At 42.1% G+C, this 24771-nt stretch overlaps 1 protein-coding gene and 1 pseudogene across 4 annotated transcripts; one reads left to right on the top strand and one right to left on the bottom strand.

The window, feature by feature from the left end:
- Window positions 1–242: 242 nt before the first annotated feature.
- Window positions 243–2008, bottom strand: LOC141408485 (peptidyl-prolyl cis-trans isomerase A pseudogene; annotated as a pseudogene).
- A 6607-nt stretch (window positions 2009–8615) lies between these two features.
- On the top strand, window positions 8616–24061 carry TRIM6 (tripartite motif containing 6). 4 transcript variants are annotated; one of them, XM_005578908.5, is made up of 8 exons: window positions 8616–8687; window positions 15357–15846; window positions 16641–16736; window positions 17445–17675; window positions 20172–20194; window positions 21944–22044; window positions 22333–22359; window positions 22575–24061. In XM_005578908.5, exons 2-8 carry the CDS (start codon window positions 15424–15426, stop codon window positions 23138–23140), a joined length of 1467 nt encoding a protein of 488 aa, XP_005578965.2. In that variant the 5' UTR covers window positions 8616–8687; window positions 15357–15423; the 3' UTR covers window positions 23141–24061. The 4 variants fall into 4 exon arrangements, 3 of the variants coding, with proteins under 3 accessions (XP_005578965.2, XP_005578964.2, XP_045227331.1); XM_005578907.5 differs by having other exon boundaries at window positions 15357–15891; XR_012423459.1 differs by lacking the exon at window positions 20172–20194 and having other exon boundaries at window positions 15357–15891; window positions 22575–22596.
- The last annotated feature ends 710 nt before the right edge of the window (window positions 24062–24771 follow it).

The raw sequence follows: 24771 nt of genomic DNA, 5'->3' as shown, positions 1-24771 counted from the left end.
AGGGAAATTTTTAATTTTTGTGTTTGCCAGTCTCTATATTTATAAAATTAGTTTCATTATGTTTCTCTTTATTTCAAGATTAAGATTTTCTTCTATAGCTTCTTTTGTTATTATAGTTTCATTGCAAAATTAACACATTCTCTTAGTATAAAATAAAAAGTGAAAAACATAATTGCCTGATGCTATCTCCACAAAGGTAATCTGTACTTATTTAGAATCAAAAGAAGAATCTGTCATTTTTTTTTATGTAAGAAGCAGTTTCATGTAAGAGATACCATAAAAGGGCCTCGTCTTATAGATTGAAGGTTGAGACCCTGAGTGAGAGATTAAATAAGGGAGATTTGACTTAGAGGGTGTAACTAAATTTACAGAAAAAAATATCTAGGGATTTGAGACATTTCTTTTCACTGAGTCCTTAACACTCTCCCAAGTCTCTGTCTGAATCTTCCCCTAACATCATCTAGAGAGTTATTCGCAGTCATTCCTGAGAATGCTCAAATGAATGAAGGCATAGGGGAAGAAAAACCTTTTTTCTACCCTCCTAGGTTCTCCAGCCAGGTCCCTGAAAATTAGACTGACAATAGACAGATTAACAAGAGAAAAACAAACACATTTATTAATATGTGCATTAACATGGGAGCAATCTATTGATAACTAACTCAAAGGGGTGGTTAGAACATTGGTTTACATAGCATCTTAACAAAAGAACAATAGATTTTTAAAAGGTGACCAAAAAAGTTTTAGGCTTCTAAGGGTAGCAAACTGTAGGAAAGTAAAAATGTGGTGGAAACTAATGGAGGATAAGGGCTAATCAGTAAGGTTTGTATAGACTCTTTCTCAGTGCCATATTGTCTCTGGTGATAGGTTGTTATTCTCTTTCTGGTAATAACAGAGAAGTATAAGTCAAGGGTAGGGGGTCACTGTCACAAGAGGAATTTGTGTTTAGCTTTTGGGCAGCTAGGAGGAGGGTAGAGAGCTCATCCTGTGTCTGCTTTTTCTCAATTACCTTCAGGTTAAAAGAATTCTTCTTTTTTTATTTAGTTTTTATTTCATAATCATAAACTTAACTCAAATCTGCAATCCAGTTAGGCATGGGAGGGAACAAGGAAAACATGGAACCCAAAGGGAACTGCAGCGAGAGCATAAAGATTCTAGGATACTGCGAGCAAATGGGGTGGAGGGGTGCTCTCCTGAGTTACAGAAGGAATGAATGATCTGGTGGTTAAGATAAAACACAAGTCAAACTTATTTGAGTTGCCCACAGTCAGCAACGGTGATCTTCTTGCTGGTCTTGCCATTCCTGGACCCAAAGTGCTCCATGGCCTCCACAATATTCATGCTTTCTTTCACTTTGCCAAAGACCACGTTTGCGTCCAACCACTCAGTCTTGGCAGTGCAGATGAAAAACTGGGAACTGTTTGTGTTGGGTCCAGCATTTGCCATGGGCAAGATGCCAGGACCTGTATGCTTTAGGATGAAGTTCTCATCTTCAAATTTCTCCCCATAGATGGACTTGCCACCAGTGCCATTATGGCGTGTGAAGTCACCACCCTGACACATAAACCCTGGAATAATTCTATGAAAGCGGGAACCCTTATAACCAAATACTTTCTCTCTAGTGCTCAGAGCATGAAAATTTCCTGCTGTCTTTGGAACCTTGTCTGCAAATAGCTTGAAGGAGACGTGGCCCAAGGGCTCGCCGTCAACAGCAATGTCAAAGAACACACGGTGGAGTTGACCATGGCTAATAGTACAGGGTTTTCCTCCACGGCAGCCTCTGCAAAGCAGGCAGCTTAAAAGAATTCTTATGCCGCAGTGGTACGTTTTGGAGTAGCATATTATAAACCTATCCCAGTTCATTTGGGCTGTTATAACAAAATATCAGAAACTAGATAACTTATAAACAACAGAAATTTACTTCTCATATCTGGAGGCTGGGAAGTACAAAACAAGGTGCCAGCAGATTCAGCATCTGGTAAAAGCCTACTTTCTGATTAATAGATGGTGCCTTCTAGCTGTGTCTTCACATGGAGAAAGGGACGAAAAGGTTTCTCTTGGGCCTCTTTTATAAGGGCACTAATTCATTCATGAGGGCTCTAGCCTCATGACCTAGTCACCTCCCAAAGTCTCCACCTCATAATACTATTGCAATGGTGATGAGGTTTAAACATATAAATTTTGGGGGGAAAGGGTGCAGCACAAACTGTTAGACCATAGTAGAATCCCTTCGACGTCTTTACCATTTCAATTGGATGAATGTTTTAATATATATATATATATATACACACACATATATATATATATATATATATATTTTTTTTTTTTTTTAATGGAGTTTTGCTCTTACTGCCCAGGCTGGAGTGCAATGGCGCCGTCTTTGCTCACTGCAACCTCCGTCTCCCAGGTTCAAGCAATTCTTCTGCCTCAGCCTCCCAAGTAGCTGGGATTACAGGCGCCAGCCACCACTCCTGGTTCATTGTATTTTTAGTAGAGATGGGGTTTCACCATGTTGGCCAGGTTGGTCTCGAACTCCTGACTTCAGGTGATCCACCCCCCCCCCCCTCAGCTTCCCAAAGTGCTGAGATTACAGGCATGAGCCTCCATGACCGGCCAGTTGAAGTTTTTCAAAACTCACCATCCTCAATCCCCTTATTATTTTAATTTTTAACCCCAAACAAGACCATATGAAGACCTTTTCGGTTTTTTTTTTTTTTTTTTTTTTTTTTGAGTTTCCAGGTGTCACAACCTACATGGTCACCTTCTTTCTTTCTTTATACTAATTTTATTAATGAGAATTTTTTTAAAAAGCACTTGTTTACATGTCTATGTTCACATCAATTGTGATTAGAATTAAACAATCCTAGAGTGTATGTTCCATGTTAGCAAACTTTTGATAACTCCTTCTACCTGCCCACAGAATTTTTTTTTTTTTTTTTTGAGATGGAGTGTCGCTTTGTTGCCCAACCTGGAGTGCAGTGGCGCGATCTCATCTCACTGCGATCTCCGCCTCCTGGGTTCAAGTGATTCTCCTGCCTCAGCCTCCCGTGTAGCTGGAATTACAGGCACATGTCACCATGCCTGGCTAATTTTTTTATATTTTTAGTAGAGATGGGGTTTCACCATGTTGGCCAGGCTGGTCTTGAGCTGCTGACCTTAGATGATCCACCCACCTTGGCCTCCCAAAGTGCTGGGATTACAGACGTGAGTCAGGGCACCTGGCCCCCTGCCACACATTTTTATCATACCCATCTCAGACAACTGAAGTTTTTCTTTTCCTCAAAAATCCAAGCTGAGAGGTTATAATAAATACAGTGGAGTATATTTGTTTGTATCCCAAACTGGTCAAATAGTCACTGTAGATGGAATCTTAGAAGAAAAATTATGAAAGATTTTAAAATAAAAAAATGCTTACTCATCTGGTGTACTCTTCTGAGTTTTCTTAGCTTTTTATTGTCTTTGAGCTTAATACAATTTATTATGTAAATTATATTGAGCTGAAAATCATGCAAGTGATTTTGCCCATAGAAATGCAAATTAATTCTCTCAAAGAGACATGTATATGATGATTCTATTGTGGATGTTGACTTGTTTTCCTCTCTTTGTAAATTCATTGCAAGTCTTTCTGATCGCCTATGTTTATGTGTGTTTTTAAATTCTCCTTTGGGTTGGTTACACCATCTTGCTGATTCTCTCCTTAATTAACTAAATAAATCTTCGGCATGTGTTCATTTTATATGTCTATAAACTCTCATTTTTTAAAAAAAAGTCTTTTAACAGAAATCAGGCTAAAATAAAAAAGACAAATTAGTGGACTATAGGAATGGTCTACTTGCATCTGTACAAGATAGTGACAGTAAAGATGGAGAGAAATAAATCAAATGGACAAAACTTCTTCAAAAGGATAAATTAAAAGGGCAAAAATTGAATGTTGGGATGAGGAAGAGGAAAGAATGTACGAGTTCATTGTTTCTGAGGAACTAAAAAGGCGAGTTGTACCATTCATCAAGATAAGTAATAAAGGAGAATAAACAAATTGGTGGGCAAATAAACACTACTACTATATACTGTTACTGAGCAATCAATGGGCTTGCCTCTTGACATACATACAAGCCAATACCATGGCACCTTTTGAGAAAAGCAAAGCTTTATTGCAAGTAGACTGGCAAGGAGACAGAAGAAATGATTAATGAGGTATGATCTGATTGGATCTTGCAATGAGGTGATGCTGGGAGGCATCATCTGATTGGATCCTGCCTTGGGGTGTTGCAAGGGCTCGATCTGATTAGATCCTGAATTCTGCCACGTGATGTCCCTTCTTAATTCAGTCCCTACTCCTCAGTCTGAGCACTTGAGTTCCACCTGTGGTTGCATGCTTGGTTTATCTGGGCATGTTCAGGCTATGTGACCTTTAGCCCAGGGGGCTATGGCAATTGAAAAACAGCTCACAACTTTGACACATAAAAGTTGAACCAGATTAGTCCACTGAGGTTACAACATCTTGTTTTTGTTCTACCTGTGAGTTATTCACATGGACTCTGAAGCCCAAAAGAGGTCTGATCTGTAGTTAATGTTCGGACTTTGTCAGCTAGCAAAGTGGATGGGATTATCTAGGAAGGGGATTTAGAGAAGATGAGATAATAGTTAACAAACAAACAAAAAGCTATATTTAAGTGACTAGTTTGATTTTCTTCAAATTGACTAGAATGTGAATATACGCATAGCAAAATTCATGTTTTATTCATCGGTATTACTCCAGAGCCCTGCCAAACGCTTGGTACTTCATTATAGTTAATAACGCTACCTTTCACTGATTGACGATCTATTGTGTTTCAGGAACTGTCCTAAGTACTCCACATATATTTGCATATTTAGTCTTCACAATAACTCTATGCAGTAGGTATTTTACAGATAGGGAAACTGAGGCCCAACAGAGGTTAAGTAACTTGCCCCAAATCATACAGATGGTAAGTAAATGAGCTAGGATTTGAATCTTGGCAAAACTGGTTCCAGAGTCTATCATCTTAAATACCATCTTAAATACTGTGCTATGTGACATATATAGTTTAATATGTGTCTGCTGAAAAGAAAGAACAAAATAAATTTTTAAAAAGAAGGAAGGAAGGAAGAGAATATAAAATATCAAAGGAAAGATGGGGCCAGGCATGGTGGCTCACACCTGTAATCCCAGCACTTTGGGAGACTGAGGTGGGCAAATCGCTTGAGTCCAGAAGTTTGAGACCAGCCTGGGCAACATAGTGAAATCCTGTCTCTACAAAATACACAAAAATTTACCTGGCATGGTGGTGTGTGCTGTTAGTCTCAACTACTTGACAGGCTGAAGTGGGAGGATCACTTGAGCCCGAGAGTTTGTGGCTGAAGTGAGCTGAGATCGTGCTACTACATGCCAGCCTGGGCAACAGAGTGAGACTGTCTCAGAAAAAAAAAAAAAAAAAGAGGAAAGAAAAAGCATACATTAATTGGGTCCATGTTTGATGATCAGAAGCATCTGAAAACAAAATTGGTGGCTTGTTTCTACTATATCCCTAAGTCTCTAGAACAAGAAATGTTTCTCACTGAAATTTGTTTTTATTTGGTTTTACTGAAGTTCTTCCTCTAATCAGATGTTAACAATTCTCTTTCAGAAAATCCAGTTAGATCTCTCCTGAATTCTCAAGCATAAACTACCCTGAGTCTTAATCTTGGCCTTGCAGTATCTACTTTTTCCTTTTCTTTTGTTCCCGTCAGTTCCCAGCTGGTAGTAATGAGTTAAGGAGGGTTTTCCATGAGAGGGGCAGAAACATTTCTGACCACAAGAATCATCTAACACTGCTTTCAAACAAGTTGTACTGAAAAAATATACTAGAGATTTTGTCACAGGAAGTCTGTCTCCTGTGAATATATAAGAGATTTCCTCAAAGAAAATATATTCGAGTGTATTAGAGATTTACTCACAGAAAATCTGTCTCCTGAGTTTGTATTTTTTGTCACTATTTGGCTGTGAGAATGTTCTGTGACCCTTGTCATGGTCTTTTTTGCTTTTCCTGAAACCTCTTTCCTATCAAATGTTGATATCCACTTATTGCTCTTAAGAAATCTTGATACCTTAACCTGTGCACTAAACAATATTCCTGGCATATACTGAGTATTTAACATATTGAGTATTGTTATAATAACAGGCTGGATCCGTTAATGCCACCCTGAGTCTAGAACTGCAGCAGTGGGTCTTGAGTCTAGAACTGCAAGTACTCTGAGTATTCAGGAACTTGGGGCTGCCAGCAAATCTGTGCCCTCATTACCTTCAAACCTGTCCTACTGGATGCATCATATCACCCCACCAAGCCTCTGAATCCACATACTTGGTTCCCTTTTAACACTAACAGTAATACTAATACTAGTAATACTAATAATAGTAATACTAATAACACTAATACCCACTGTATTGGGTATACCACTTGTTTTTTCAATCTATTTAACACTTGTTGGACAGTTGGGTTGATTCCATTTTTTAATATGAGTAAAACTACTATGAACTTTTCTGTACAAATCTTTGCATGGATATGTTTTCATTTTTCTTGAGTAGATTCCTACGAGTGGATTTGCTGGATCATATGGTAAATTTATATCTAACTTTTTGAGACCCCTTGAATTATTGCCAAGTACCTTCATTTCTTCTCAACCATCAGAATGCCCAATCTCCCTGTTCAAGATGAGAAATTAGTTACAGAGAAAATAAAAACTGCCTTGGTTAGCAAACAAAAAGGAAAAACTCTGCACACTGAGAAATAGTCTTTTATTCTGTTTTTTGTTTTCTTTTTTGTTTTGAGACTGGTTATCACTGTGTCACCCAGGCTGGAGTGCAGTAGCAGGATCATGGCTCACCGCAGCCTGGACCTTCCAGGCTCAAGTGATCCTCTCCCACCTTTCAGCCTCCCAAGTAGCTGGGACTACAGGCACGTACCACCATGCCTGGCAATTTTCTTTTTTTTTAGACAGGGTTTTACTACGTTGCCGAAGTTGGCCTCAAAATCCTGGATTCAAGCTATCCTTCTACCTCGGCCTCCCAAAATGCTGGGACTACAAGCGAGCCACCACGCCCAGCCAACATCCTTTTTGTTAACTGAGCCTACTAGCCCCAGAAATGTAGCCCTATGCTGACAAGACTATGGAGCCTATAAGTTACTTCCATTTATATCGTCTCTTAGAAAACGGCCCGAGAAGAGACTCTGGGTTGGGCCTCTCCATCCCTTTTCCAATACTTCTAACCCTCTGGGTGTCAATCATACCATTTTGTATTCCAAGGGACTTAAATGTGGGCTGGGCCAGTGGCAGGGTGGTGACCATACTGGGCAGTTTGGGTGGGGCCAGGAGAATTTCAGAACATAAGCAGGCTTTGACCTGAAGCGTCATCCATGGGCAATATGGAGGCAGCCATACCTAAAACCGTTGTGAAGAAAGCTACACAAAGGATGATCTGAAATGTCCTTCCTATGGCTTCTTAAGCCTGCGGACATGAGGTACTCACTGAAATAGTGACACATGTCCGCATTTATGAGATTCTAATGACCTTTCATTCGCCTAAGGACTGTTGAGAGAAATCTCTTGATACTTAACCCAGCTCTCTCCCTATTGCCCAATCCTTCATCCAGACTTTTATCTGGATACCCCAGTCCCTTCTTTCTCTATACCTCCCTCCCCAGTCCACCTTCTAAGGCAAGGTGACACTCATCTAATTAGTCTCCTTAGGAGGAACTTTGACATTCTTTTTCTTCTCAGAGTTTCTGTGCTATTGAAACTCTGTAGTTAGAGTTCTGAGGCTCTATAAGCTTTACATGTATTCATAAGACCTAAATAAAAACAAAGATTGTTTTCTAGCTATATAGGTCAAAATTACAGATACACACACACAGCTTTATACATACATACATGTAATTTTAAATTGATGAATTTTAATGATCGTTTGGCAAAACATGCCATTATGCAAAGGGGCTTTTACTCACTCGTATAATTTTGTTTCTATTTAGACATTTACATTAATATGTTTATATGGAGTACAGGTGTATTATCAGTGTAATTAAACTCTGATATGATATTGGAAAGCTACAGTACACTGCAGACAATTTACAAGGGTCATCTCTGGCCTGGTGTTCTCAAAAGCCTCCGGATTTGCCATTCATCAAGTAAGTTGAACAGCTTTGCGTTGCTACCTTCAAAACCTTTTTTTTTCTTTTTTTTTTTTTTTTTGAGACAGAGTATCGCTCTGTTACCAGGCTGGAGTGCAACCTCCGCCTCCCGGGTTCAAGCGATTCTCCTGCCTCAGCCTCCCGAGTATCTAGGACTACAGGCGCGCCCAGCTAATTTTTGTATTTTTAGTAGAGAGGGGGTTTCACCATGTTGGCCAGGCTGGTCTCAATCTCTTGACCTCGTGATCCGCTCGCCCCGGCCTCCCAGGGTGCTGGGATTACAGGGGTGAGCCACCGGGACCAGCCTCAAAAACTATCTCGATCTCCCTTACCACCTGAGGGGTCGCTGGTGACCACACCCATGGAATCTGCTGGATCTCCTGCGGTGCTGGACAATTTGACCCTCCTCCTCCCCTGGTCCCGCCCCTTCCCCCTAGAGTCTTTCGGCTTGGGTGGAGGACGCGGCTGCTGCAAGTCTTCGGCTCTGATCCAGGCCACAGATTCCAGGTTAGTGAGCAAGTTCATTTTCTGGCCAGCTACCGCTTTCCCACTTGTCTGGAGAGTTTGACCCGCCCTGCGGGTCGGGTTGGGGGTTCACGGGTGAAAGAAGAATGAGGGAGACTTCTGCATTTTCGAGTTGACTCAAGTTTGGGAAGGGAGCACAGAAGAGGCACCTTTGCAGCTGGGAATAGGCCGTGTAAAGCGTAGTGAGAGTGAAACCTCGATTCTAGAAGCTAAAATATGTAGGGGAGGCAGCTCTGGAAACTTTGCATTAGGGAATCACTGCAAACGATTTGTCAGGCGTGGATTCAGAGTCAGCATCCCTTCCCCCCTTCCCCCCATCCCCTCCCCCCATCTCCAGCCTGGCCGCTCCAGGAAGTGAGCACCATTTATCCTCCACCCCAGGCGGCCCGACTCCTCCCAGACGGAGTTGGGAGTTGAGCAAAGTCCTGACCTGTAGGTCTGTCCGTTCAACGGCCAAAGGCTGGCGGAGGAGGAAGCCCCTGCCTTTCTCGGAACGGAGCAGAGTCATGCGTGGTTGAGTTAAGATAAAAGAGGAGTGAGCGCCCTCTGTTCCTTAAAATTAGTTTAAGGCGCCTTGGATTGCTCTGAAGAGCTTTGACCACCTGATACTGCTTACATCTGGAAATTACTTGGCTTCTCATTCCCCAGATGTGCGGGTCAGAGAGGGATGTCTACCGTTCTGTTGACTGGCTCTTATTGTACTTCTGGCAGAGGTGACAGGGCAGTGAAAGAGATAAGGTCCTTTCCCTTTCGGAACTCATTATATCTTTATTTCTTTTTCTTCCTCACCGCAAATGACCCCACTGAGGTTAGAGACATTTTATTTAATCAATCAGTCAATAGAGACAGAAATGTGTGGTTCGGAGCCAGACTGCATGTGTTCAAATCCTGACTCTGACAGACACTGGCTGTGTGCCCGAAGACTGTTGACTTCTTTGAGCTTTAGTTTATTTCATCTATAAGATAGATGGAGTAATATGTATATCCTATTCTGTTCTGGTGAGGATTAAGCGAGACAGATTTAAACACGTAGGAGGCTGTCTGACATCATGTCAAAATTATGGTCATTATTACTGGCAAACTCCATGCCTAGCTTTAAAAAAATGCACAATCAAAACAATTTTTAAATTATAGGTTTGTGAACTGCAGGGGGTAGAAATTCTTTTGAAGTGCAAATTAAGTTTTTTGTTTTGAAACTGATTACGTTCCAATTCAAATATTTATTGAGTCCTGTTAATCAATTCCAGATAATAGGTTAAATATAACCCTACACAAAGATAAAAAAAAAAGTTATTTCTAAAGTGCAAGAACTCATGCCCAATTCTCTTATAAATGCAATTGCCACCTATTTTATTCCACTTTCACTAAGGCTCCCAGCTGGTGGACAGGCCTGCTCTGTCATTCCTAACTCTGAACCCTCAGCCTACACCAGCCCCAGTATCCCCTGCTGAGTCACTGATTTTTATTCTGAAAGCCATTTTGATATCAATGCGAGCTTCCATTCTAAAAGATGCTTCATATCTAAATAGCAGGCCATTCTCTGTCCCCTTCCCTCTTCTAGCTGTTTTGCTCCCTAAATTGTATCCACCTGGGAAAGAAGGTCTTTTATCTAAGGCAGTGCTTCTGAAGCCTTAATGGGCATAAGAATCATCTAGAGAACTTATTAAAGTGCAGATTCTGAATCATTCCAGGAAAGACTGAGATTCTGCATAAAGAACTCCAAGTGGTTGCAGCGTTGCTAGTTAGCAGACCTTTTTCACGCATCTGGTTCTGATTTAATTGGTCCCACCTGGTTGTGAATTTGGGCTCTTTCTTCTGCTAATTTGATCCACTGGGCTCTGGGACTGCAGGCTCTCCTCGTCTGCACTCCTCACAGTCAGAATGCCTTCTCTCAGCCCATCCACTCTGCTCTGGAGACTTGGCCTCAGTTGGAAACTGGCAGCCTGCCATATCTCCCTTGGGCTGCACTCAGCTGCAGTGGGCAGTAAAGGCTTGCTGGTGTTTGGGCAAGGGTCACTCAAACCTATGCTAACTGTATGCTTCCCTCCTTCACAATTTCTTTCCCAAGCCTCAGCTCCGACAAGACAGCTCAACTCTTACATCTTTTTTCTGCTCAAGAATTTTTCTGTCTAAAGCAGAGTATTAGATGAATATCTAAAGCAGCATATTAGATCCGAAAAAAAGGACATTTATATGTTTTTATGAAATAGAAATAGAATGAAGCCACATATGTAATGTTACTTATTCAAGTAGCCTCATTAAAAAATAAGCAGGTGAAATTAATTTTAATATATTTTCTTTAACCCAATACATGCAAAATACAATTAGGACATGTGATCAATATTAAAAAATTAATAAACTACTTTAATTTTTTTAAACTAAATCTTCAAAATCCAATGTGTGTTTTGTACCTAAAACACCCCTTTTCTGAGTAACCACACTTCAAATGCTGAATAGCCATATGTGGCTACATGTTTGACAGCACAGTTCCATTGTGCTTAGAAGATCAGAAATCAAGCCTTTAATTTTTCTTCTATTTTTTTGTTTCTGTCATGTTTATTGAGTTATAATTTCCATCTAGTAAGTTACAAATTTTAAGCATACAATTCTGTGAATTTTCACAGTTGCAGTCAGTTGTGTAACCACCACCGTGATCATGATATGTAAAGGGCGTTTCCATCACCCTTCAAATTTCCTTATGCCCTTTGCAGTTCATCCTTTTCTCTCTCTCCTGGGCCCTGGCTTCCACGGATGTGCTTTCAAATACTATAGCTTTCTCTTTTTTAGGATTTCATATAAATAACATCATACAATAACTTAAATTTGATGTTTGGGTTCTTTCACTTTGCATGCTTTTGAGATTTATCTTGTTGTGTGTATTAATGTAACAGTTTAATTGTTTGGTAATATGCCATTGTATGGATACACCACAGTTTGTTCATTTACCAGCTAGTGATGTCATGAATTCTTTTCAGTTTGGGACTATTACTACATTGCATTTATGAGGCAGCAATTCTCCTTCAAGAGAACTGGCTACACTAAGTTCAGTTTTGCCTGAAATGAAATTGTGCATGTGTTTGTTGGGGAAGATGGATTGGAATTGGACTTTCAATTAAAATATAATACCAACACAATTATTTTTTAACAGTAACAGTTTCATAAGATAGCGCATTTATTTCTATACTCTAGTGCCAACATCAAGGCCAACTATAAGCTCAGCAGTAAGTTATAATCTAGTATAAAGTTAATTGATCATTTCCTGTCTTAGTTGCAATGCTAAGGTCTGGGGCACCTGGAAGATAAAGTGAGACTGGGCCTCTGCCCTCATAATGCTAATTTATCAAAGGAAATAGAGCCTTATAGTGCAGTGTGCTAAGTGAGATGATCTAGGTATGGTAGGAGATATTAACAAAGGAAATAATAGTGCAGTTCCCACAGGCGTGATTAATTTGGTTAAACAGACTCTCAGATAATAGGTAAGTACATCTGTAATACCAATTAATACTACCAGTTAGATGTACAGGGTTCATTAATTTGTTGATAATTATATTTTGCACCCTTTATGGAGATGAGGAATATAAAGGAGTAATAAGAGCTCCAGCTCTGTAGCCTGCATATCTGCATTCAAAACCGGCCTCGCCACTTAAAGGATCTACTTTAATATCAGTTTATACAACTATGAAATGAGATTTAAGGGACGTTTGTAATGTAATGTTGTTATATGGAATTATTGAGTTATTACATACAAAATAATTAAGTTCTTGCTCAGTACCTGGTGGGCTTTCTGTAAATATTTGCTGTGAGCGTTGCTGCTACTAATCATGGCAAAGCTGAAGACCCAGGCCAGTACTTGCAGGAGCACCACAGAACACTAGAGGGCAGCACCAAGGACCTGTTTTCAGCTCACTAGATTCCCCCAGCAGGGCCGCTAGGAGGCTTATGCTCATGTCCCATGACTTTTTCTCGTCCTTATCTGAGACACTTTCTCAGGCCCTTTCTTCTAGGAGGAGTGCTGTTATTGGGAGGCATTTTGATATACTTTTAAAATCTACCAGGTCCTCAAGATGGGGGTAAATTGGTACAATTTACAGGGCCTTGTGTTTTTTACTTTTGCTGGGAAACCAGCCAAAGACAAGTTAGAGAATTCCACCTGCTCTCTACCCACTATGGCCTGTTCAGAACACCGAGGTCGCGCCTGGGACCAGGGCCAGAGCTTCAAATAGGCAGTGTTAGCTGGCTCTTCTTTGGTGGCACAAACACAACTCCAGGTAGGCAAGCAGAGCAAATGGCCCCCGATGAAAATAACTCAATGCTGGAAACAGGTTTTAAAATTTTCTGAAGAGTATTCTCAGTGTGATTTTAAATAATGGTAATGTAATTTATCAACAACTCTTTCAAGAAAAATGAATAAAGGTAGTATTTCTCAATGAAGATATAAGGCCTCAACTGCCTTATCAGCCACCTCTCCTTACATATGGGCCCCCTTAGGATCCTGCTGAAGTTTAAGACAGGCCCTGGCAAAATCCCATCATCAAATAGGATCTCTCCCATTTTCATACTTCGAAAGCACTTAGTCAGTGCCTGACTTTTATAGCCTTCACCAGTGACCGTCTTTGGTCACAGTTATGAGTTTGAGGACAAAGCTTTGAACTAGGACCCTGGAAAGGTTAGGTTATTCCAATGCTACAACTTACAAGATGCATGATTTTGTAAAGTCACTTAATGTCTCTCCTTATTGAAGAATTGAGAATACTCTTAGTTATGCAGAGTTGTCCCATGAGGTATAAAGCAAGCAGGAGAAGATGATTTCTAAATCACAAGTGGTTACAGAATCATGAGTTGTAAAAATTTTACCTCCCCAGGCTGGGTGCAGTGGCTCATGCCTGTAATCCCAGCACTTTGGGAGGCCGAGGCAGGCAGATCACTTGAGGTCAGGAGTTCGATACCAGCCTGGCCAACACGGTGAAACCCCGTCTCTACTAAAAATACAAAAATTAGCTGGGCATGGTGATGCTCGCCTGTAATCACAGCTACTCAGGAGGCTGAGGCACGAGAATCGCTTAAACCTGGGAGGCAGAGGTTGCAGTGAGCTGAGATAGTGCCACTGCACTCCAGCCTGGGTGATAGAGCAAGACTCAGTTTCAATAACAACAAAACATTACCTCCCCTTATTGTGGCCATTGCTGTTTCTTTGTTTTTTTTCTGAGAAGGGCAGCATGTTTAGGGGGAGAGGGCTCTATGTGGGGCAGGGCTGTCAAGAAGTGGAAGTGTTTGCACAGTCTTGGAGATCAAATACCAAAGAGTGCGGCAAGGGTGATGGCAAACAGGTGAAAGAGCTCACGAGAAAGGTCACAGATAATCAGTGTGGAGGATGAGAGGGTTCTAACCTTTCATTCGTCAAAGGTTGAGGACCTATATGTCAGGCTCTGTGCTAGCTGCCAAGGATACAACCATGAACAAAAACAGTCTCTGATCTCATGGAGCTTACATTTCACTGTGAGGATTCAGACAAGTAAAGATCTATATTAGGTGGTGTAAGAAGTAAAATAGGCCAGGCGCAGTGGCTCACCTCTGTAATCCCAGCACTTTGGGAGGCCACGGTGGGCGGATCACAAGGTCAGGAGATTGAGACCATCCTGGCTAACAGTGAAACCCCGTCTCTACTAAAAAAGTACAAAAAAAATTAGCCAGGCGTGGTGGCGGGCACCTGTAGTCCCAGCTACTGGGGAGGCTGAGGCAGGAGAATGGCATGATCTCGGAAGGCAGAGCTTGCAGTGAGTCGAGATCGTGCCACTGCACTCCAGCCTGGGCTACAGAGTGAGACTCCATCTCAAAAAAAAAGAAGTAAAATAAATGACGTAAATATGTGGAGAGTGATTGTATGGTGGCTGTGCTCTAAATAGACTAGTCAGAGCAAACCCTTCTGATAAGGGAATAGGTAGGAAGCTAGTAAGTCATGCAGATAGCAGAGTAGAGCACGAACAACAAATGCAAAAATCCTGAGGCAACAGTGTGTTTTGGGTGCTTTTAACATTGAGGATATGTTTTCGGTGAGAAAAGATCACACAGTCCAGGTGTGGTGGCTCATGCCTGTAATCCCAGCACTTTGAGAGGCCAAGGAGGAGCATCACTTAAGGTCAGGAGTTGAAGACCACCCTGGCTAACATGGTGAAACTCCGTCTCTATTAAAAATACAAAAACTAGCCAGGTGTTGTGGCACGTGCCTGTAATCCCAGCTACTTGGGAGGCTGAGGCAGGAGAACTGCTTGAACCCGGGAGGCAAAGGTTGCAGTGAGCTGAGATCGTACCACTGCATTCCAGCCTGGGTGACAGAGTGAGTCTCCATCTCAAAAAAAAAAAAAAAGAAAAGAAAAGATCACACAGACAGTGACTCACACAGGCCCCTCCTTTCCAGGGCCTCAGTTTGTCACTCCGTTCAATGGGAGAAAGAGGAAATCATAACCACTGCTCTAATATGGGAAGAAATCGGTGCCTTGTGTGAGCCAGAATAAAGAACGTATTCGATATTAGAATGAGGAGCCCTTGTTACCCCAGGTGTCTGACCTCTTTATCCAGGACTGGGCAGTCAGTATTCCTTTATTCTCCCTCCTTTCTTACCCTGACCCTTTTTTTGTTTGCTCATCTACCTAGGATTCTACAAGCAGGAAACATCTTAGAAATCAGGGCTAGGCAGGCAGGAGCCAGGAGAGTAGCTACAATGACTTCACCAGTACTGGTGGACATACGAGAAGACGTGACCTGCCCTATCTGCCTGGAGCTCCTAACAGAACCCCTGAGCATAGACTGTGGCCACAGCTTCTGCCAAGCCTGCATCACACCGAATAGCAGGGAATCAATGATTGGTCAAGAAGGGGAAAGAAGCTGCCCTGTGTGCCAGACCAGCTACCAGCCAGGGAACCTGCGGCCTAATCGGCATCTGGCCAACATAGTGAGGCGGCTCAGAGAGGTGGTGTTGGGCCCTGGGAAGCAGCTGAAAGCAGTTCTTTGTGCAGACCATGGAGAAAAACTGCAGCTCTTCTGTCAGGAGCATGGGAAGGTCATTTGCTGGCTTTGTGAGCGGTCTCAGGAGCACCGTGGTCACCACACGTTCCTCGTGGAGGAGGTTGCCCAGGAGTACCAGGTGAGACCCCAGGATGGAAGGGGAGACAGACAAACAGGGTCTTTGGTAGGTTTTCACGTTTTAGCATGCTCTGATCTAATCTCTTTGTAGTCTTTCCATTTACCTAGAGAATGAACCTGGAAACTGCCTCCCTGATTAAGAATAGAGACTTTATCTCTTACTTGCTATTCCAGATTGAGTAGATAGAGCTGCTGAGGGGAAAAGGGGTACTTGGTTGATTGAGTGTGGAGATACGTTGGCAGTGAAGGTAAAGGAACTTATTTACTCACATATTTATTTTGAGAAGGCGTCTTTCTCTGTCACCCAGGCTGGAGTGCGGTGGCGCGATCTCGGCTCACTGCAACCTCTGCCTCCTGGGTTCAAGCAATTCTCATGCCTAGCCTCCCAAGTAGGTTGGACTACAGGTGTGCACCACCATGCCCAGCTAATTTCGTGTGTGTGTGTGTGTGTGTGTGTATAGTGGAGATGGGGTTTTGCCATGTTGCCCAGGCTGATCTCAAACTCTTGAGTTCAGGCAATCCGCCCGCCTTAGCCTGCCAAAGTGCTGGGATTACATGCATGAGCCACAGGTGCTTTGTGGTCAGGCACCTTCACAAGGAGGAATGGAGAACCAGCCTATTCTTGTTGGTTTTCATCCCATGTATATGAAATATTTGTTGGCCCTCTCAAGTTTTCATCCTAGGTTAGGACAGGCTCCTTTTGAGGTTAGCAGAATCTCTGTCCCATTCATTCCATGTCTGTGTACTGAGTCAACTGAAGGCTTGATCCTGTGTGATCTGATTTGTTTCTTCCAGGAAAAGTTTCAGGAGTCTCTAAAGAAGCTGAAGAATGAGGAGCAGGAAGCTGAGAAGCTAACAGCTTTTATCAGAGAGAAGAAGACATGCTGGAAGGCAAGGGGGACTTTTTCTGAGGATGTCCTGGGGCAGGAATCATGGCAGGTCACAGGAGCTGAGGGCAAAGGAGTCCTTGTCCTGTCTGTCCTCTGACGCCATGACTAGAAGAGCTTCCCTTTGCCTGGTCCTCCACTGTATTCCTTCCAAACAGGGGGAGGAGAGGGGAGCTAAATAGCAAACATATCAAAACTGAACCTAGGAGACAATCACATAGCAGAGGAACCATGGCTAGGGGTTCCCCCAATTCATAATTCTGGATCTTGCTCTACGGTTTCACTCTCTTTGGCTTTTCCATTGCATTCAGAGTACAAATGCAAGGGAAGATGCAGGTAAGGCTTGCGAAGAAGCCCAGATCTGAGACAGTTAGTCACAGGCCAGTAATTTCTACCTCAGTACTCAAAATTGGAAGAGGAGGCTGATGCAGAGGTGAGGGAGGCTTCCTGGAATCTAAATGTCACCCAGGAATCACAGTTGATGTCTAGATGGCCTAGATAAAGCAGCCCGGGGCCAGTGGTCTGGGCAGAGCTGAAGGGAGAAAAGAAGGGAAGAAAAGGCTACAAAGGCTTCCTCCTGCAGCATTTACCCTCCCTCTCCTTGGGAGGCCTGGCCCAGGAAAACAGTCCTGAGCCCAACTCCCCAGCTTTTAACAGAGGAGAACCTCAGTGTGACAGAATAGCAGCCTCTTTTTCTTCCCTGTTCCTGAAGAATCAGATGGAGCCCGAGAGACACAGGATCCAGACAGAGTTTAATCAGCTGCGAAACATCCTAGACAGAGTGGAGCAGCGAGAGCTGAAAAAGCTGGAAGAGGAAGAGAAGAAGGGGCTACGAATTATAGAAGAGGCTGAGAATGATCTGGTCCACCAGAGCCAGTCACTGCGAGAGCTCATCTTGGATCTGGAGCGTCGATGTCAGGGGTCAACAATGGAGCTGCTTCAGGTAAGGCTTGTGAAGGAGCTCAGATCTGAGAGTTAAGGAAAAGAGAAACTAACTTTCCTTCCTTTCTGGAACATCAGACTACCATCATTGCAGGGACAAGAAAAAACATTCCTTTGGTGCTATAGTGCCTATCCCCTATTAAACTGTTTAGAGATACAGAGTAAAGCATAAGATAATTCAGAGTTCAAATGCAAGGGAAAACCCCATTTTATTTATAAAGGTTGTCTGAAAGTTTATTTGATGCTGTGGAGAAGATCTGTTGTATCCATTGATGTTGTTCTTTCTGTTCTTTCTTTCTCAGTCTTGGCACTATTTACATTTCTGACTGGATAATTCTTTGCTGCATGGGATTCTCCTGTACATTGTAGGATGTTTAGCAGCGTCTCTGGCCTCTGCTCACTAGATGGCAGCAGCACTACCCCAGATGTGACAACCCCAGATTTCTTCAGACATTGCCACGATAGCCCCAGGGTGAATACAGTGCTCTCCCAATTGAGAACCGCTGTTCATTAGGCACCTCTTGTCTCTGATGCTGTGTTGGGAATTTGCCAAGTGCTTCTTACCCAGCTTAGTCACAGGCACACTTATGCCAAGCTAAATTCTTAGAGATGATGTATTACCAGCCCTTCTTTGTTTTCACTCTCTTCTCTAGAGCAGAATGATTTAACATACTCTAGTAATAGATATTTGAACTGGTTTTGGGGGTCTGGGCTCTGGTCTATATGTGTGTAGGTCAAAGATTACAAGGTATCAAGCCTAGAAAGATTTGATGGAGGGACTTGAACTGAGGTTGAAATTTTAGCAGCTGTTTTCTGCATAGAATGAATAGTGTGGCTGTGAATTTAAGGCGTGATGTACCTTGTGATATTCTGTAACCTTTAGAGTGTAAGATATTCTTTATGTTTTGTTTGCCTTCATGCTTTCCTCTTGTTCTTTCTTTCTTGGTGGAATAATTGTTTATTTACATATTCTTGGGTCTTAGTATGAGAGCCATGGGTAGCTACTTTCTGCCTAGTACAGCTGTTTCTCATTCACTGCTTCCTGCTTTGCATCTTCATTTTATTCTTCTTGCCGTTTTGTCCTCATCATTGATATTGTTACCCTGATACTTTCTCCTTCACTCTTTTGTTCTGGCTCCTCACCACTCCTCAAACTGTAAATATTTTTAAATGCAAATGAATCATCAATTCATATTGCTAGTTTAGATACTTCCACATTCATTAGTATGACTGCCCAATGGACATTTAAACTTGAGTCTTTTCTAACAATAAATTTTCTAGAATTTTCCCATCACAGACATTCTTCCTTCTCTTTTCCATATCTGTGTGAATTGTTGCCCATTAAGATTTTATAGCCAAGATAAAAGCTTCAAAATATAGACATAAAGCCAACATAAGAGAATTAGCCACAAAATAGCACATCGATTTGATCATTTCAGTTCCTCAGTACAGCCACAATGTAAGATTGATACAATCCTGGATATTTACTGCAAATTGACACACACAGCACCTCTACCACGTTGTGTGTTCAAGCCAGTTTGAGTTGTGTCTCTATGAAATGCCACCATAAACAGTCCTAATACAGAGAAAATAGTTAATCTTGTGTTATATGGACCAAACTTAAGCTTTTCTTCAGGGTCATTGAGATGTATGGAGCAGAAGATAAAGAGACCAAATAGAAGGGAATAGGCCAATTCCAGGGAAATGAGACTGGCAGTGCCAGTGATAAAGGTGAACAACCCGTGGCTAAATGAAATTAAGCATGTGAGGTGGACTGACTTGGGCAAAGATAGGAGGCCAGGGTGAATGTATGGTAATTATTACCTATTTGCTTAAATTTGGTGACTAGGTGGTTGCTAGTATGATTCAGTAGGATGGAAGGGAGACAAGAGTTGCAGAAATAAGTTTTCTTTTAAACATCTTGTATTTGAGGTACCTGTGACTCATTTGCTGGTGTATATATTAATCAAAATCATAAGGAAAGTGGGCTGAGCAGAAGTACAGATTTGAGAATCATCAACGTGTGTGTTAAAATGAAGGAAATGGATAAAGTCAGCAAAGGTAGGGTAGAGGGTTAGAGAAGGTGAAGTTTGAGAAGCAACCATATTTAAAGCCCATGAGCCTGTATCTTCAGCAACCAGAACAGAATGTAAGCTACTCAAGGATGGAGATTATGACTTCATCATCTGAGGTTCCGTAGGCCAGGCACAATGCCTGACAAATAATACATGCTATACATACATAACATTACACACGCATAAGCACACACACGATGTTGTGAAAATCGAGACACTGATGAGTCAGTTGAGTTATTTTTTGAGGTCTTCACATGGGTTCTTAGGGACAGTCTGGCCTGAGTTTTTATCTCTGCTCTGTGGCTCCATGTTAGGATGGTCTTTATGTGTGTCATGTCATGGGGTAGTGGACATGGAAGGAGAAATGTGGATAAGGGCATGACCTGTTACTCCTTGACTTAACCTGTCTTTTTCCTTCCTAGGATGTGAGTGATGTCACAGAAAGGTATGTGTAGGAGAACATGAGGTAGCTCCCCTGGATTGACAGATGATTCCTTTACCCATGAACAGTGGGAAAGGGGAGAAAAATCAGAGTGGGGAAGATTCAAGACTGTAGTCTTGAATTGAGCATCACATGAGAGTTTTGGCACCCCCAGCTAAAGGGGATGAACTGGCTTCTCTGTAGGAAAATGTGGGCGATGGGAGGTCACTAGTTGGGGACAGTACTGTTATTTAGAATAAAGAATTGCAGTATCGTGCCATTGCACTCCAGCCTGGGAGACAAAGGGAGACAGACTCCGCCTCAAAAAAAAAAAAATAAAGAGTTGCAGTATCAGTGACTCCCCAAGTACCCTGTTAAGTGTACTTTTCAGTAAACCTCTGTGCCTGCTTTCATCCCTGATTCTTAAGTTTATAGTTACCTCAAAATACACAGGAATTTTCTTTGCCCGTAAATTTTTTTTTTTTTTTTTTTTTTTTGAGACAGAGTCACACTCTGTTGCCCAGGCTGGAGTGAGGCGGTATGATCTCGGCTCACTGCAATTTCCTGCCCGTGAATTTTATCAGTGACATTCCTATCTGCATTATTTCTCAAGGTCTAAGAATTTGCTCTTGGGACTTTTTCTTTCTCCCAGGCCTTGTTCCCTAGTAGATTTTCTTTTGTCTCAATTCCAGTAAAAACATAAACCCGAGCTCTTGAGGATAATAATTGAGCCCGGGAATCAAACGTGTTCTCTATCGCATACTCCAGAGTCTTATCAACAAGGTGACATCTCAAGCTGCTTGCACACTTGGTACCTTCATGCTCCTCACAGACACGTAAAATATGAAGCCTGTTGTCCCTTCTGAAATCTGTACTCTCCATTTGGAGGTGAGGATATCTTTTCTCCAGCTGGCGGCATAACATTCCCAGAGACAGCAAATCTTAAAATGCTGTGTTGAAGGTTTTCTGAGAAATCCTAGGGCCTAAGCCCACAGACTCTTCTGAAGAAACCCCTTCACTTGATACTCTCCAAGCCCCAGCAGCAGGCCCCTGGTGTTCTGTCTTCAACCCAGACATCTTCAGCCCCTCTGATTTTAAATATTTTATATCTTGTTTTAGAGGTAGCAAAAGATTTCCAAGCCATTATTTTACTGAATTGCATAACATCTCTAGGACATAGAAAAAGGAAAATTATAGTATTTTCTAAAAATAACAACAGAAAAACAAAATGAGACATTAAGAAGTTAAATGTTGGCCAGGTGCAGTGACTCACACCTGTAATCCCAGCACTTTGGGAGGCCGAGGAGGGCGGATCACGAGGTCAGGAGGTCGAAACTATCCTGGCTAACATGGTGAAACCCTATCTCTACTAAAAATACAAGAAAATTAGCCAGGCGTGGTGGCATGTGCCTATAGTTCCAGCTACTCGGAAGGCTGAGGCAGGAGAATTGCTTGAACCTGGGAGGTGGAGGTTGCAGTGAGCCGAGATCGCGCAACTGCACTCCAGCCTGGGCGACAGAGCAAGACTCCATCTCAAAGAAAAAGTTAAATCTTACACAAGTTTATGTAGATCGTGAGATGATAGTTTCTAGTCTAGGTCTTCTGGCTCCAGTGCCAGGGCTGTTTGCAAAATGATGCTAAGTTTCTTCAGAAAGGAGGATTGGAGTTCATCCTCCCAGCCCAAAGAGGCCATGGCTTGGGAGGTAAGGGAGACGGGTGGCAGAGGAACCCATAGTCAGCAGTGTGGGAACTCAGAAGTCGTGTCCTGTCTAGGAGTGAGTTCTGGACCCTGAGGAAGCCAGAAGCTCTCCCTACAAAGCTGAGAAGTATGTTTCGAGCCCCAGATCTGAAAAGGATGCTGCGAGTGTTTAGAGGTAAGGAGATTCAGAGGAAAGAGTTTGGATGTGAAATTACTTCGTGGGAAGAAATAAACAGAATCGAGGATATAGTTGGTATTTGAGCATAGTGGCAAAGAGGGAGGTCCCAGAGGGAGGGACATAGTGTGCTGAAGAAGATGCAGTTTGTATTTAAGGGGAGATGAAATGGCCAGGTGACATCCTCACAGGATTCCTCACCATGCCCCTCAATCTGGTAAGGAGAGAGATACCAGACATGAGACAACTGGTCCTATTCAACATTCTTGACTCTTTTTATCATTACAGAGCTGACAGATGTCCAAAGCTACTGGGGTAAGTAGAAGCCATGGCCTCTTTGGGCTGGCACATTCTGATCTCCTTTCACATGTGCTCCCCAGACATAGCCACACAGGTCCTAGGTGTTGATGCCTCCCCCATCCCCGCCATATAGTTCCAGTTCCTCCAACCACTTCCTGTGTTTCCTCTTCTCAGCATAATGAGACCCATGTCCCTATTCTCATCTGCTGATGTTGTACCTTTTCCTACAGTGGACGTGACCCTGAATCCACACACAGCTAATTTAAATCTTGTCCTGGCTAAAAACCGGAGACAGGTGAGGTTTGTGGGAGCTAAAGTATCTGGACCTTCCCGTCTGGAAAAGCATTATGACTGTAGTGTCCTGGGCTCCCAGCACTTCTCCTCCGGAAAGCATTACTGGGAGGTAGATGTGGCCAAGAAGACTGCCTGGATCCTGGGGGTATGCAGCAATTCAGTGGGACCTACATTCTCTTTCAACCAGTATGCTCAAAATCACAATGCTTACTCCAGGTATCAGCCTCAGAGAGGATACTGGGTGATTGGGTTACAGCATAACCATGAATACAGGGCCTATGAGGATTCTTCCCCTTCTCTGCTTCTCTCCATGACGGTGCCCCCTCGCCGTGTTGGGGTTTTCTTAGATTATGAGGCTGGCACCGTTTCCTTTTATAATGTCACAAACCATGGCTTCCCCATCTACACTTTCTCTAAATATTACTTTCCCACTACTCTTTGTCCATATTTTAATCCTTGCAACTGTGTAATTCCTATGACCCTGCGTCGTCCAAGCTCTTGAATAGTCTTCTGTTCCCACCCACTTCTGATAAGTACCCTGAGGCTTATCAGCATGTGATTCTCCCTTCTGATCTTCTGTTTTTCTGTGTTCTCAATTCTTTTGTCATTTTTTTTGGTTTTTGGATTTGTTTGAGATGGAATCTCGCTCTGTTGCCCAGGCTGGAGTGCAGTGGCGCAATCTCAGCTCACTGCAACGTCTGCCTCCTGGGTTCAAGCGAACCTCCTGCCTCAGCATCCCAAGTAGCTGGGATTACAGGCTCCCACCACCATGCCCAACTAATTTTTGTATTTTTGTAGAGATAGGGTTTCACCGTGTTGGCCAGGCTGATCTCGAACTCCTGACCACAAGTGATCCACCCACCTCGATCTCCCAAAGTGCTGGGATTACAGATGTGAGCCACCGCACCCAGCCAATTCTTTCGTTTTAAACATTTACTCAGTACTAGGATGCACCCAGTGGTGAAAGTAGGCATCTTTGTCTGATGACAGGTCTTGACGTGGATAGGGGGCGCTTTCATTATTTTGCCGTTAAGCATAGTATTTGATGCAGGTTTTTTTTTTTTTTGGTTGATGCAGAGGATCAAATTTAGGAAGTTTTGATCTGTTAATTTGCTACAAGTTTTTGTATAAAATGAAAAACTGTATTCTACCTATGTCTTTTCTATAAATTATTGAGATAATTGTGTGTAATTTTTATTCTGTTAATGTGGCTTAGTACATTGATTTACTTCAATTTGTTATATTGGCCACAAATTGCTGAAATACACTGTTATTATTTGTTGTATGCAATACTGGATTTATTTTGATAATGTATTGTTTAGATTTTGTTTTCATCTATGTTAATGAAAGAAATTGGCCTGTATTTTTACATTCTTGTAATATCTTTGCCAGGTTCTATAAAATGCAATAATAACCAAATAAATTACTGTGTTTTTGTATAAGTATGTATAGGATTGGGCTCTAAAGCCAAACCATTATAATGATAATTTGGGTAGCTTCAAACTCAAATTGAAGAGAGTCTTCACTACAATCTTCACTACAACCTTCGGCCTTCCTCTCTACATTTAAGAATAGCAATAGAACAATAAAAACTATATATATCTTTCAGATAAATTGAAGTAAAAACAAAAGGATAGTGGAGAGAGAAAAACAATCCAATACATATTTTTCTCTCAGAATAGAAAGAAAATTCAAAGAGAAAATATGAATAATATAAAGCACTTACAGGAAGAGGATGATTTCTTCCAGCTTTTCCACACTCTCTTTTCCTTAGCACAGGAACAAACCGCTGGTGAGTGAGCTGCTGTGACTTTGGTAGAGAGGTGCAATATGTTTTTTGAACCAGCTATAAAAGAAATTATGAGGTACATGTGAGGGTAGAAACAAGTATCAGGGAGAAGAATGGCACTGGCTGTCCCATGTGGTATCCAGGAGCCACCAATGTCTATTGAGGACTTCACACATGACTAGTCTGAATTGAGATGTGCTCAAAGTATAAAATGTATACCAGATTTCAAATACTTACTTCAAAAAATAATGTAAAATATCTCACTAATAACTTTTCCTTTGCGTATTGCAATGATAATATGTTGGCTCTATTGGATTAAATAAAATATGTTATTCATTGTACCT

This window comes from Macaca fascicularis, chromosome 14 (genome assembly GCF_037993035.2).
Source record: "Macaca fascicularis isolate 582-1 chromosome 14, T2T-MFA8v1.1".
In the NCBI taxonomy this organism is placed as follows: Eukaryota; Metazoa; Chordata; class Mammalia; order Primates; family Cercopithecidae; genus Macaca; species Macaca fascicularis.
This window is presented reverse-complemented; position numbering and strand designations above follow the sequence as displayed.